Raw genomic sequence first — 14011 nt, 5'->3', positions numbered from 1 at the left:
TGTAATTAAATTCAGAGGTTTCAGAAACGAATTCTGTCTCGGAATCTCCATGAGAATGGATCGTTTACAAGCAAATTTGTATTCTTTGCGGCTATCAATAGGATCGTGGCCCTAACGCCTATTCTCATGAAGATGCAGAAAACTGACACTGATTCCGGAGCCGATTCCGATTCGGGAGCCAATCTAGGCCCTACCATCCGGAATCGATTCCATAAAATTTCGGAGCTTTCCGGAATCGATTCCGACGATATCTTCATTTTTCCCTCGCACTAGTTTCATCATTTCTGATGGAGTTTGTAGAGTATGGAGTTTCTTTTTCTTGTCACATTTGCAAAAAAAATCAGGTGAAATGCAAATCAACATTGCAAACGATTTGATACAGCCATGTAAAGTCGTTGTGAAAGTTTATTTTTACTGTTTCCCACATTCAGCAGATAGCTTCATTAGAACCAATGAATAGACCATCCGCGTACCGGTGACCGTTACATGAAGGGGAGGATAAATACATTTTTCGATATATTGAGAGGTATGCGTACGGTGCTGCCTGCCCGCCTGCCTGTCGTACGACAGTGGAGCACGCAGGGTTGAATAGATTGGCCACGGAACTGAATCATACTCACGGCTAAAGAGCTAACTGTGTGCGTCGTGTGTCATTTACGTGCAAGACCCGCGTGTAAGTTTCAATCGCTCCTCCGTACACATTACCGTTACAGTTCGTTAGCAGTCCATGCCCTAAAACACAGCTTTCGCTACCGCCATCATTCTGACCACCCTAAAACATCTTCGTATTATAACATACTCACACACAAACGAACAACACACAGATCGTTTCGAAAAAATGTATGTAGAAAGCGCTTCAATTCCTCGATGCCCCAATGATGGAGAGGATGTGAAGGAAAATGTTAATCACGTCCAAATACAGACACAGCGCCGCAAACACGTACTCCTCCGGGCTGATGGAGAACTTGTGATTGCCGCCCATCATGATCTGCGTGTCGTACACCAGATAGAAGGAGAAGAGCAGCGCACCGCACGAGGAGTAAACAATTTGCATCGTTTTGCCCGGGAAAAACATGGCAATCAGACCGAACAGGAACAGTACCACGACGGCCGTGAACAGGATGCCGCCCATCATCGTAAAGTCCCACTTGGTTTGGAAGGCGAACAGCGTGAGCCCGAGACAGACGGCCGCCGTTATGCCGAATGCTAACAGCACCTGGAGATGGAGAGAAATTGTGGACCTTAGAAAAAGAGCTCGCTTGTTACGGGACGATGACGTTTACCTCTTCCGATTTGTAGGTCGCAGCAACCATCGATACCAAGAAAGATTCCGCAAAGGTAAACAATCCCAGAAAAATGAAATTGGCCGGCGCCTTACGGCGCAGCTCACCGCAGCAGGAAATGGCAATCATCGTGCCGATCATCACCAGGAACGCAATCCAGAACAGTGACGGATTGCGGCGAATAAACAGCTGGGTCGGCTCATGGTTCATGACAAAGGCAACAAACACGAACGTGATCGATAGTTGCAGCTGGTGACGGCAGCGAAAAGCAAAAGATATCAATAATGCAATTAACAAACAGTAAAGCAAACACCGTACTCGAAACACTTACGGTCAAGATGGAGTACACCTTCTTGATGAAGCCACGGCGGATGGTTTGATCGTTAAAATCGAACCCCTTGACCGTGGCGGATTCTGCATCGTACGGCGAGTAACCGTCCGGCGAGCCAGCCGATGGCGCGAACGCGCTTGGGTGAAAGCCGGGCTGCATTCCGGGCTGCTGCGGCGCAAACCCGATACCATATCCTGGCTGTTGCTGCGGATAGGACGTACCACTGCTAAAGAACTGCTGCTGATCCCCTGCCAAAGTAAACAATAGGTACAATTGGATGATGCAGAAGAAAAAAAAATTGATGATGTAGCATCGAAGCTGCAGGTCGTTTGGTTGATTCGGTGTGCCGTGGGAGGTTTTCCCGGACGTCGAGCGGTTTGCCCGAGACGGGGATTCCTTACCTTGCATCGTTTAGCCGTCAATATTACACTGGATTAAGCAATATAAAAGTATATGACTAATTTTCTATGCTCTGCGTAGAATCGTGTTTTTCTTCTCGTCTCCTCCACTCCATTGGAATGACATCTGCCTTGACAGATCAGACAAGACTATGGTGCTAACAGGGGACATAGGACAACAAAACGGTGCAATTGAATTTCTGAGAATTTAAATGTTTTGAAACCAAAACAATAAAAATAAAATATATGAATTAAATGTAAAAAAATGTCACTTCGAGCATGATTTCTGGATGTTACGAGTAACTTTAAAGGGTTAAGTGAAAAAAGGGTTTCCTAAAATTGGTACGGAAGTTGATGGAAGACACGCCTGTTTTTTCTTGGGGACAGCATACTCAGACCACGTGATCATCAGAAACATGCTCACAAAAGCCCGTTGGGATTGTCCGTTTTCTCCATTATCGGTCAAATTTCGTCCACTATTCTCGTCACTAGCAGACAACTACCGAATGCTTCATTTGCTCAGATATCTGCCGGACGATTTTAAGAGTGACATATGGCGAATTCTTTGAATATAAGATCCAAAAACATGAGTTATCTGCACAATCTTCCTTTTTTGGAGTAATGTCCTGCTCGTAGATAAGCCAGCCTATACATACATTCGAGCCTTGGAATATTCACATGTTGGACGGACATCGCTTGTTAAGTCGTGCGAGATGACGACTTAACCACCAGACATCTCTGAACATTATAGATGCTTATTTCGTTTAACATCGAACGCCTGCGTCTACAACCTCTTAATGGAGATGACTTTGTTAACAGTGACTGGTTGGTTTTACCCATGCCGGTATAGTCTACCATACATATGGTGGGACCAACACATGCGAGATGTAACCCCATGATTCGGGCTACTTTGTAGGCAATTTGGAAGACTTTATCATGTGATCCGCCCGCACTCCACCACCGATTTAAATATCTCAATATCTTCACCAACATTGGATTGATCCCTACTCCGGAGAAACGAATCACTCAATTCTTGAAAACCCACAGCCCAACGTCATTTTGGGCCACTCGTATTCGGCATTCGGTGTAAACGCTTCCTGGACCAACCTTATCACTCCGCCGTACAGATGCTTCGACCTCACGACCAGCTCCAGGCAACTCAGACATCATCCAGCATCCTTTCCGCACCATCTCCGCACTTAAATTCGCCCGCACATACGCGAGCGACATGATAACATTGTGGTGGCGCGCGACGTGCACATGCGCACCCGAGCGTGCGCTCCCGCGTTTGCTCCCAATTTCGCGTGAGCCCTCAATGTTTTGAAGTAAAGGATATCATCAACCCCCGTGCCGAGGACGAGGTGTTATTTACGTGTCATCTGTGTCGTCGGCCGCGCCACAGTCAGCCAGCAGCTGCAGCCACAAGCCAGTGGATTCCGCTCGGTGGATTTGCACAGGCTCTGTGAGGGAGTAAAGAGGAAGAGATAGATAGAGAGAGAGAGAGAGAGTGAGAAAAAGAGAGCCAGGGTGCGCGCGGGGGTGTCATTTTTGCTACGGGAACACAGGAAAGGCAAAAATAACCACCATCCATATCCTTCAAGCTCATTTCCTGCGAGAAACAACTGGCTGTTCCTTTACGATTCTGACTGCGTATGAATTCCAATTGGATTTTAATTTCATTTCGCTTACGCCAAAAAGGAAAGAAAAGCCAAACAACGGAGGAAAAGTTTTCAAACCATCGAAAGTGAACTGGTAGTGTGAATCCTGCAAGAAAACCTAGCACATCGGCAGAAAGAAAAGGATAAGGAGAAAAACGGACAAGATACGGAGCGAAAAGGTGGCAAATTATGAAACCTGCATTATCAGCGGCATATGGCACTAGCATCAATCGGTAGGTAAAGAAAGGGAATTGAGTGAGTTAGAGAGAGGGAAGGAAGTGAGACAAGGGGAAGGAGTTATACACAGCCAAAGAACAACCTGATTATTATGTCAACAAGTTCCTGCTCCTTTTTGTTGGCAACTCTCGACAACATTCACCCAACCTCCCCCCCCCCCCCCACACACCTTTTGTTCCGTTCCAGTTTGTTCCTTCCCTTTAACCCAAATCCCACACAATAATGCTGTATAGAAGGAGGCTATGATGCAGCGCTTCCAAGTCCTTGCACTGTCTTGTTACACGGGCAGATCGAAATCTCAATATCCGGTGAGCAGAAATGAGTAAAAAATGCAAAGGATGTTGGTGGTGCTAAGGTTTCCCAACCCCCTACCCCTCAAGGACTGATTGGTGTTGCTCACTCCCAACACAGTCCATGAGTTGGTTGGCGCTGAGTGAGTCACGTTGCTAGCGGCCGTCAAGAATTCATGCATCGAGAGGCGTTAGGGCTGCTGCTGATGTGTGTTCTGATTTAAACGTAATGATTATATAATCAACCGTGATAGTGACAGTGTGTGCACGGCCGTGACTGGGTGTATGTGTGTGTGGGTGCGTGTCAGGATGTTGTGCGCGTGTTATTCGAATGGTTGTCCGTTTTTAAAATTCTGAATTCTGAAGTGTTAATTTTGTTGTTGTTGTTCAATGAGCTGTACTTGTTTGTGGTAAATATGTGCAATACATGTGCTCTCTCTCTCTCCCACACACACTCTCTCTCTCTTTCTAGACGTACACTTTCCAGTCCACTCATCGCACCGGGACAAGTGGCACATGCATAATCAGCCAGAAGGCGTAGGCGAAGAACACTTCCGGTAAAGAAAGCAAAAAAAATAACCGGGGAGTCAAAGACCCGCAACCGAACAGTTACGAAACCGGTGAGAAGAAAACGGAGGCGGAGGAGGAGGAGGAGGAGGGCGGAAAGGTGTACGGTCGCTGCCATCCAACCAGCTCCCATCCCCACCCACTACCAGAAAAAAGCGATGAACATCCGTACGATAATAATGTTCGCGTTGCCCTGGAAACGGTCGTCAACGCTTCTGGTGGTAGAGCTGCTACTGTCGTTGCTGGCACTTGCCGGGCTGACTATCCCATCCTCGGCCAGCTCGAGCGAGGAAACGCTAGACGCCGATGCGACCGTCGAGTTTGCCGGTGGACCGGTGGCGGCGGAAATGTTAAAAGCACATCCGGCCGGTGGCGCATTCTCCGTGGACGACGGTTCGCAGCCCGTTTTTCCCGAGCGACCGGATGCAGTGTACTTTGCGGTGGCGGTAACGGGTGGCGCGAAGCTATGGGGCCGTACGCTGGCCCGCACGCTGATCGACATGGGCCCTCCGTTCGGGCATCCGCAGGGCCCGCCGCTCCGACCGATCTACATCAACCTGCCGGACAGTGGCCGTTTCTCGTCCAAGCTGATGACGACCACGTGCGACTCGATCGACGGCATGCCACTGTCCGGGATGGTGATCGTGGGCGACAGTCCGGCGGCCAAATCGTTAGCGCTGGCCGGGAACGCGATGAAGGTGCCCGTACTGTGGGCGAAGGGAGGCATTGCTACACTGCACAACTCCTACGATGAGGTAAGAACTAGTGATGGGTAACGTTGGCAAACATCGGGAGTTGACTACGATCCGACTCCGAAAATTTCCTAACCGACTCCGGAAGGTAGGCCTGACTGGAATCGTCGTCTGAAGTTTTCCAGAGTTGTCTGGAGTCGTCTGGAGTCTTTCGGAGTCGTCCGGAGTTGTCCGAAGTAGTCCGGAGTCGGAGTCGTCGAGAGTCGGAGTCCACCGGAGTTGCAGTCCACCGGAGTCACAGGCCGGCTCCAGCCCCGACACAGACCGACTCCGCACGACCACGACTCCGTATGACTCCGACTCTGGTGGACTCCGACACCGGTGGACTCCGACTCCGGTGGAATCCTACTCCGGTCGATTTCGACTCCGAACGACTCCGACTACGGATGACTCCAACTCCAACCAACTCCGAGCGGAACTAGTGGTTCCGATTTTGTCGGAGTCAGAATCGGACTAAGAAGAACCGGAGTCTGATCGGAGTTGTTGGTGCGCTCTATAGAGCACATCAATAGTAAGATTGCTAAGAGCGTGTTTGAAACACGAAATGTTGTACTAATTCTTTCTGACTTTACTCGCTAGCTATCAACCAAATTACAAGCAATACTGCAGCCATCCTCTAGGGAAATTTTTGAAGCCATTAGAGCAACCTTTTTACAAGTGAGTGTAATCTTGGCACTGGAGACATTGAAATGAAGAACGCCATCTGACATATCTGATCCGACACGCTAATTGCAGGTTCACTGGCATTCATACCATATTCTGTGCGATGTCGATACGTACGTGCTTATAAGCGGCAAGAAGGGCGCCCCGCTACGCCAGAAGCCGCTCAATCCAATCATAGTAACACTACCAACGAACTTTGATTTAATTTACAAGTAAGTCCTCCTACAGTCCAAAATGATGAAACGAAATGTTTACATGATCATGGGCCACTATCGCTTATTTTTCCAGAAAACTTGCCTTCATTTCACGATCCACCAAGGGCGTGGTGCTGGTCCTGTGCAACCTGAAGGTAGCGCGGCTGATCATGGCCGAAGCGCAGCGCATGAAGATGCTGAACGGACACTTCGTCTGGCTGTGGATGGACACGACGTCCGCGACCGAGTTCTACGATTCGGGCCAACCGTCCTACGATCCGAAGCAGCAGCAACCGCTGGACGTGGGCCTGGGCGGTCGCAGCGAGCTCGAGACGGACTTTTACGACACGTTCGACCTGCGGCACCAGTCGCACCTGGCCGATCTCGTCGAGCGTCGGATGGAGTTTGAGGACTTTGATCCACGGTTACGCAAAAATCGAACCCGCTCCTACTTGGACACCGGTCACTCGCAGGCCCGGTTTGGCAGTGCGGCTCTAATCAATCCCAAGCAGGATGGCGCGGTGACCGAGTCGGGCAGCGGCGCAAAGCAGGGCAAAGCACGTCGACCAACTAGCAGCAGTAAAGGTGAGAAAGCGCCCAAAAATGGAGCAAGGGGCAAGATGAACAACAACAATAACAATACGGTGGTTAATGTGGCCCGCCGCACCGAACGGTTCGATGAGCTGCCAGTGGATTCGGACGAGTTTGAAGACTTTGAGGACGAGCGGGCATTGCCACTGAGCGCAACGACGACGACGGCGGTGGAGGCAGAGCAGTACCCCACCGCGGAAGGGTCGGAGATGAAGCTGAAGCGTAGCAGCGAGTACCTGAAACCGCACAACTCTTCCGGCCACGTGCTGTATCATCACAATCAGGACTTCCCGGTGGGGTTGCTCGCGCTGCGACCGATCAAGATGAAGATCGATCGCCATTTTATTCGTGCGGCCGTGCGACTGTTTGCCGCCACCTGGGCCAAGGTCGAGCGGGACGATACGCCGGCCGCCGGGGGCGGCAAAGGACGTGGTGGACCATCGGGACGGGACGGTAGTGCGGGGCCGACGGGCGGTAGCGCCAGCGGACGCGGTGGCAGTGGCACCCAGGACCAAACGAAAGGGCCTCCCCAGAGCCAGCGGGAACGCCAGCAGCGACCGATGCAGATGCAGCAGAAACGTTCCGTACCGGGCGGCGACCGGCAGCAACAGGGAGACGAAATTTTAACATTACCAGTTAACAGTGCAAATACTCAACCAAGTGTTCACGAACCTAGTTTAACGAGCCAGCAGCAGGAGGTGGTCGTACCAGTGCACGGAACGAACGATATTATTTCGCCTATAAGCAATAGTAGTGCAAATTTACGTGATGTCAGTAGTACAAATAGTTCTAGAGTTAAGCGTCAAAGCACCTGGTGGTCGGCGACCACGAATCACAAATACAACACGGACCGAGCTGGCAGCGGCAGTGCAGGAGGAGGAGGCGATGGACGTGGGCGAAGTCGGGGCGGTGCCACACGGTACAAGGGCGGCTGCATGGGTACGATCAATCGGGTCGAGCTGGCTAAAGCGTTCAACTTTGCGAAGTACGTACACTAACGCGTTTTCGTGAGATATTGGTCATAGTTCTTAACATGTCCCTCTTTTTTAAATCCTCCAGGAATCTACAGCAAAATGCCCGGCAGGCACTGTCCGGCTTTCCGATCGCTAGCGGGTTCATCGAAAAGTCGCTCGTGAGCCATTTTGAAATGCTGAACCTCGTGCCGTCAGCGAGACAATCATCATCAACACCAAGGGGAGACTACCACCATGCGGATCGAGGAGAGGGAGGAGCAAGATACACCAACCCATCGGTTAATGGAACGGCGCCTAATACGGCTGGAACCGGTATCACTACCAAATGGCGTCGCGTGGGCCTCATTACGGGACGCTCGGTACATCTCGATACGATAATATGGCCCGGCGGAGATGTCACCGTGTCCGGTATGTATACGAACATTGCGCCACCAACGATGTGATCTGACCTTGGTTTACCTATGCATCTTAGGACTGGCCGGCAAAGCGAAAACCATGTTCCGCGTGGTCGTTTCCGTCGCACCACCGTTCGTGATGGAATCGTCCGTCAACGAGGAGGGCCAGTGTTTGCGCGGGCTCATCTGCTACCAAATATACACCACCGGCCGGCACAATCTTACGCTTATGTTCAACGAAATCGAGCGGCGCAATCGGTTGAGAGAAATCCAGCCAGCTTCTAGCCTGCACCTGCAGGAGGAGCCGCGCCAGAAGTATCCACTCTATCGGTAATACGCAATGAGGATTAGGTTTCTGCAAAAACGTTCGAAGAATGTTAATACGGTTTACTTTGCTTGTAGAACACGATGCTGTTACGGCCTGTCGATGGATTTGCTCCAGAAGCTGGCCACGGAAATTAACTTCGATTTCCATCTGTACATCGTGCACGATGGATTGTTCGGACGGAGAGTACCACCGCCGCCGGAACCGACAGAACCGCCAACGAACGTTAGGAAACCGGCAGTACCCACGCACGTGGAATCACAGTCAAAGTTTGACGGTACGTTTATGACTTGACTGTGATGCTTGTCCAGTTTATGGCCATGATTTGGTTACACCTTTCTCGGGTTTAAATTGAAGTAATTACACTTGTAATGTCATCATTGTAGCTCAATCGGGAAGAAGCCTCAAACGAGGCTCCAAGTTGAAGCTCTCACAAGGTGGAATTAACGCCACCGTCAGGGATGAAGGACCTCAGTACCCATTCGAAGTTCCCGCTGCCCCTCCGGTACGCACACGCCAACTGTGGAATGGCGTTATTGGTGATCTTATCTCCGGAACAGCCGATCTTTCCTTTGCACCACTAAGCGTTTCCAAGTAAGTGAAGTATACATTTTCAAACCAATTCGGGGCTAAGAATAACAATTGCTATATCTACTATATCATTTTCAGAGCTCGTTCGGAGGTGATCGATTTTACGATACCGTACTTCCACGGTGGCGTTTCCCTGCTGGCAGCACCGGAAGCTGCCACCGATATACCGCTGCTAGCGTTTCTACTGCCCTTTTCACCCGAGCTCTGGATAGCGATCTTCACGTCGCTCAACGTAACTGCCGTGGCCGTAGCGATCTATGAATGGTTGAGCCCGTTCGGGCTGAACCCGTGGGGACGGCAGCGAAGCAAAAACTTTAGCATGTCATCGGGTATGTAGTGTAATGCTGGACGATGAAGCCTGCCAAACCGGGAATGCTCATTCACTGCCCCATTTCCACTCGATAACAGCTCTCTGGGTAATGTGGGGTCTGCTCTGTGGACATTTGGTCGCTTTCAAGGCACCGAAATCGTGGCCCAACAAATTTCTCATCAACGTATGGGGTGGCTTCAGCGTCATTTTCATTGCGTCCTACACTGCCAACATTGCGGCGCTGATAGCGGGCCTACTGTTCCACAATGAGGCGAAATACTACGAAATGTCGGTAAGTACTTGGTGTGGGCCCACAACGGTTCTCCAGCGGCCTATTCTGTGTGATCTTTATCTGTGATCTTGATGGGATTTTTCGTGCAGATGCTCACCCAACGAGTTGGTTCGCCGATTGCCACAGCCGCCGAATCGTACGTTCAGCAGAACGATAAGCGGCTCTGGGAGCACATGAAAAAATATCAACTCCAAAGTATCGACGAAGGCATCGAGCGGTTAAAGTATGTAGCAACGACCGGTTAAAGGACTGGAGGTCCTTATGATCTTGTGACTAATTTTCTGCTCAATGTCTCTCTCTCTTTAAACAGAAACCGCACCATCGATCTACTGATGTGTGATACTCCAATATTGGATTACTACCGTGGTACGGACCAAAGCTGCTCCTTGCAGCGTATAGGTGATAATTATATTGAAGATTCCTACGCGATAGGAATGTCCAAAGGGTAAGTCTGCCTAAAAACACTGGGAACCATTCATGAACGTGTATAGTAACTCCTTTTTCGGTTGGAATAGGTTCCCACTAAAGAAGACCATGTCCGCACTGATCTCGAAGTACTCGCACGATGGCTACCTGGACATACTGACCGCCAAATGGTACGGCGATCTGCCATGCTTCAAGCTAGATCGCGAAATGGCCCAGCCGAAACCGCTCGGTGTGACGGCGGTTGCCGGTGTCTTCCTGCTGCTCGGCGTCGGTATGGTGCTCGGCGTGCTGATACTGATCATCGAGCACGTGTTCTACAAGTACACGCTGCCGATACTGCGCCACCAGCCGAAGGACACGATCTGGAAGAGCCGCAACATCATGTTCTTCAGCCAGAAGTTGTATCGGTTTATCAACTGCGTTGAGCTGGTTTCGCCCCACCATGCGGCCAAGGAGCTGGTGCACACGATCCGCCAGGGCCAGATCACGAGTCTGTTCCAGAAGAGCGTCAAACGGGTAATGTATACACTTGGGAGGAAAGGGGGTTTTTGGGGTAGCTTTGAAATTTTGCACCTTACTCAGTACTGTTAATGTTTAAAAAATGAAAACAAAAAACAATTCGACCAAACGGTCGTTTTCCCCTGAACATTGGCACGCCCCCGTAACCACTAGGTTTGTGTTTACTTTTCGCCTAACTAACGCGCGCTTTCCCTTTGGCCCAGAAGGAGGATGAGCAGAGACGGCGCCGCAAGAGCAAAGCCCAGTTCTTCGAAATGATCCAGGAAATACGCAGGTAGGTGCATGCTTTTCCCATCTTCTTTCTGTACTCAGTGTGGCTTATGCGTGTGTACTTTAAACCGACCCAGAAACATCAAACTCGACAGGGTGCAGTTAGACACGGACGTGGACGCATCACTGTCGGCTACGTCGGAGAGCACCTCGCAAGCGCTGCTTCCCGAGATCCATCCAGCCGGATCGCGCCTGTCAGCGTCAGCCTCCGCGAGCCGGCGAGCCAGCCCGGGCAGGCTTTCGAGGGCCGGATTCGGGTTTGGCCGATCGCGCCAGGACGGTGGCAGCAAGAGCTCGTCCTTCTCTTCGTCGCTTAACGTGCGGCGCTTCAGCACCGACAGTATCATCAGCGAGCGGCTCGGGACGATCGGTCGACGGTTGAGCCGTGATGCGGCCACCAGTTCACCGCCCGACCTGTCCCATCACTTCGAGACGTTTGGCAAGGGTGCCGCCAGCGCCGCCGGTTCGGCGGAACCAGGCTCGAGCTCCAAGTTCGACACGTACTCGGGTAAGAACAACAGTAGGGAAAGTGTATCCGTGTTCAAGTGTGACACGTTCAACGGCAAACTAACAGCGGCCACGGGCGGGCTAGACACGGTGGACGCCGGGTCGGGCGACACCGTCGGGACCGAGGGGCGTGTGAAACCGGACGGCGAGGAGAAACCGATCCTGCCGGTCAAGACCAAAAAGCGCTCCCGCCGCTCACCGCTGAACCTGGATCTGTACGAATCGAGCCGCAGGCGGCTCATTCCCATCAATGAACGAGTAGCGCACGGACTAGCGCCACCCTTTCTCGAGGCGGACACGGGCAGCGCGATGCTGAGGGACAAGCTGCACGAAGAACTGCGGCTAAAGTATGGCCAGACGCGATGGAAAGGTGCGGACGTGGAGGAGGCAATAGTGGCCGTACCGGCCGAAGTGGGGAACCACAGTACCGGCAGTAAACCGAAGCGGCCCAGCCGCCGTACATAATAGGTCGGAATGGGGAAGTAAGAAGTAAACACCAAACTCTAACATAACCGTATAGGCATCCTTATAGCGCTTGGAGCGAGCGCCGTTTAGAACGGTCGCCGGAACTCCAGCTATCCAGCTAATCGAATGTAGCGACTGTAGTTGGTATCAAAACAGTGATACGAACCTTCCAAACAAAACTTTAGCACCTGATAACAAGGAACCTGAAATGGGATTTTTATGCGCGCGAAGAAGCAGTCGGGAGTGTGCAGGTTGGGAGGGGAATGGGTGGAAGTTCTCCGTTTTCTAAGAAGACACACACACACACGGGGTAAAGGTATCTAAATCGTCGAGCGGCGACGACAAGCAAAGTCGTCACTGTAACCGGCATCAGAAATCAAACAAACTGTAGCAGCTACTGCCGGTTTTAACAAATGCGTACGTATCCTAATCAGTGATTGATCGTTATCTATTAACGAATGATATTTAGACCTCCGTTTTATCGTTTGCCTACTCATGGCACACCCAGGCGTTCGGTCCTTCCAGTAAAAGTCAGAAGACAAGCAGAAGGCAACTAGACAAGCAAAACCAAAATCGAATCATTAACCGAGCGGCCTGGAGTGTTATGAACATTACTTCTATCTGTCAATGACAGTATTTATCTGTGTCTCTAGGAGTGCCTACTTTAGTATAAATATCGTTAGCTAGCCTTCTTCCTTGTGTTCAGTGGACGTTAGGTTTTCTACGACGGTATTGCTCGCTCCCCCTCGATACCTTCAATTTCCCTTCCGATCCGGGGAAGAGATGGGGGGGGGGGGATGGAGTGGGAGATTTTGTAGTACTAAAAGTGGAATGATTTATCTCGACCTAATATATATATAGTAAATTGATGTCTTCTGTAGTGGCTTGGGTACTAAGAGATACTAAGAGGTACTAAGAATACAAGGAAGCGTGAATGAACGAACGTGTGTGAATCTGATGAGCGAATGTAGGTGTGCGTGTTTGTGTGTGAAGAGGTAACGAAAGTACGCAAAAAGAGCCCCGAGAAGTTTTACCTGAACTTTTACTGAAATATGGTTGAATTTGAGCTACGTTTTGGTACATTCTTCATTTGCCAATTAGCCATATTTTTGTGCGAGGAGAAAGGTGCTTAAAACTAAGGTTATACATAGAACATGTGTGGTCCAACTTCAAAAAGCAATTGCAACTTGTTCTCTCTACCGTATTCACTTCTATTGTGAAGCAGCATGGCTACGTAAAACGAACGTAAACGGCCCCCGTTTGACTATTATTATAGGAAGTATGTATGCGCCAATGGCAGACGATTTTCCGCCAATGACACAACGAGATTAGCTGATATCATTTCGTCGATGGATATGTTTGGCTTATGATCATACAGAAGAATCTCTGATACTGCAATGATCATAAGCTCTGTAGCACACTTCAAACCTCCATAAGCTGTCTCTTACAGGGTTTCCCACGATTTATTGGTCGGTTCCCATCAATTTTTGGTGGGTTCCCATATTTTGTTGGTGCGTTCCCACGATTTTTCGGTCGTTTCGCAGAATTTTTTGGTCCAATTGTATTGATATCCAATCGGAAAATACCAATAAATTATGGGAACGAACCAAAAATCTATGGGATACGACCAAAAAATCGTGGGAACGCACCAAAAAATCATGGGAACTGACCAATAAATCGTGGGAAACCCTGTATTATCCTCAAAACAACGTTTCGCGCTCTTAGGCTTGAGAAGCCGTAGCTAAACCGAAATGAAGGAAAATAAAAATGGACAAAAAGGGAATAAAGAAGGAATGGGGAAATACATAGACTTTAAACAAAGTGAAGCAAAAGTACACTAACATCAAGAACATGGTCTGAATTATAAGTTCTACGATATTGGGCAAATCAAAGACAAAAGTAAAAACACAAAACAAATAACAATATTGTATTTAAACCTAAGGTAGCTTTAAGGTGAACCAAAAGTGTAGGAG

At 49.9% G+C, this 14011-nt stretch overlaps 2 protein-coding genes across 6 annotated transcripts; one reads left to right on the top strand and one right to left on the bottom strand.

Annotated features, from left to right (window-relative positions):
- Window positions 1-387: 387 nt before the first annotated feature.
- Window positions 388-2144, bottom strand: LOC121594607 (protein lifeguard 1-like). The gene is made up of 4 exons (XM_041918047.1): window positions 2016-2144; window positions 1615-1862; window positions 1284-1532; window positions 388-1216 (listed from the first exon to the last, which is right to left on the bottom strand). Exons 1-4 carry the CDS (start codon window positions 2020-2022, stop codon window positions 857-859), a joined length of 864 nt encoding a protein of 287 aa, XP_041773981.1. The 5' UTR covers window positions 2023-2144; the 3' UTR covers window positions 388-856.
- A 1262-nt stretch (window positions 2145-3406) lies between these two features.
- Window positions 3407-12934, top strand: LOC121591938. 5 transcript variants are annotated; one of them, XM_041913055.1, is made up of 16 exons: window positions 3407-3903; window positions 4670-5519; window positions 6096-6173; window positions 6252-6391; window positions 6468-7949; window positions 8024-8346; window positions 8411-8663; window positions 8736-8935; window positions 9045-9252; window positions 9328-9578; window positions 9658-9851; window positions 9941-10074; window positions 10162-10296; window positions 10367-10793; window positions 11000-11070; window positions 11162-12934. In XM_041913055.1, the coding sequence occupies exons 2-16, from the start codon at window positions 4923-4925 to the stop codon at window positions 12036-12038; spliced, it is 5370 nt and encodes a 1789-aa protein (XP_041768989.1). In that variant the 5' UTR covers window positions 3407-3903; window positions 4670-4922; the 3' UTR covers window positions 12039-12934. The 5 variants fall into 5 exon arrangements, with proteins under 5 accessions (XP_041768989.1, XP_041768990.1, XP_041768988.1 ...); XM_041913056.1 differs by having other exon boundaries at window positions 3408-3903; window positions 11003-11070; XM_041913054.1 differs by having other exon boundaries at window positions 3408-3903; window positions 11003-11070; window positions 11144-12934.
- The last annotated feature ends 1077 nt before the right edge of the window (window positions 12935-14011 follow it).

Source organism: Anopheles merus, chromosome 2L (genome assembly GCF_017562075.2).
Source record: "Anopheles merus strain MAF chromosome 2L, AmerM5.1, whole genome shotgun sequence".
NCBI classification, from domain to species: Eukaryota; Metazoa; Arthropoda; class Insecta; order Diptera; family Culicidae; genus Anopheles; species Anopheles merus.
Note: the sequence above shows the minus strand (reverse complement) of the source record. Positions and strands in the feature narration are given on the sequence as shown.

Coding starts and splice junctions, on each gene's coding strand:
- LOC121594607 (XM_041918047.1), bottom strand. Junction 1,533..1,614: donor AGGTGTACTCCATCTTGACC/GTAAGTGTTTCG, acceptor TGCCGTCACCAG/CTGCAACTATCGATCACGTT. Junction 1,217..1,283: donor CGACCTACAAATCGGAAGAG/GTAAACGTCATC, acceptor CTCCATCTCCAG/GTGCTGTTAGCATTCGGCAT.
- LOC121591938 (XM_041913052.1), top strand. CDS start 4,923: ATGAACATCCGTACGATAATAATGTTCGCGTTGCCCTGGAAACGGTCG. Junction 9,253..9,327: donor GCACCACTAAGCGTTTCCAA/GTAAGTGAAGTA, acceptor TATCATTTTCAG/AGCTCGTTCGGAGGTGATCG. Junction 10,297..10,366: donor GCGATAGGAATGTCCAAAGG/GTAAGTCTGCCT, acceptor CGGTTGGAATAG/GTTCCCACTAAAGAAGACCA.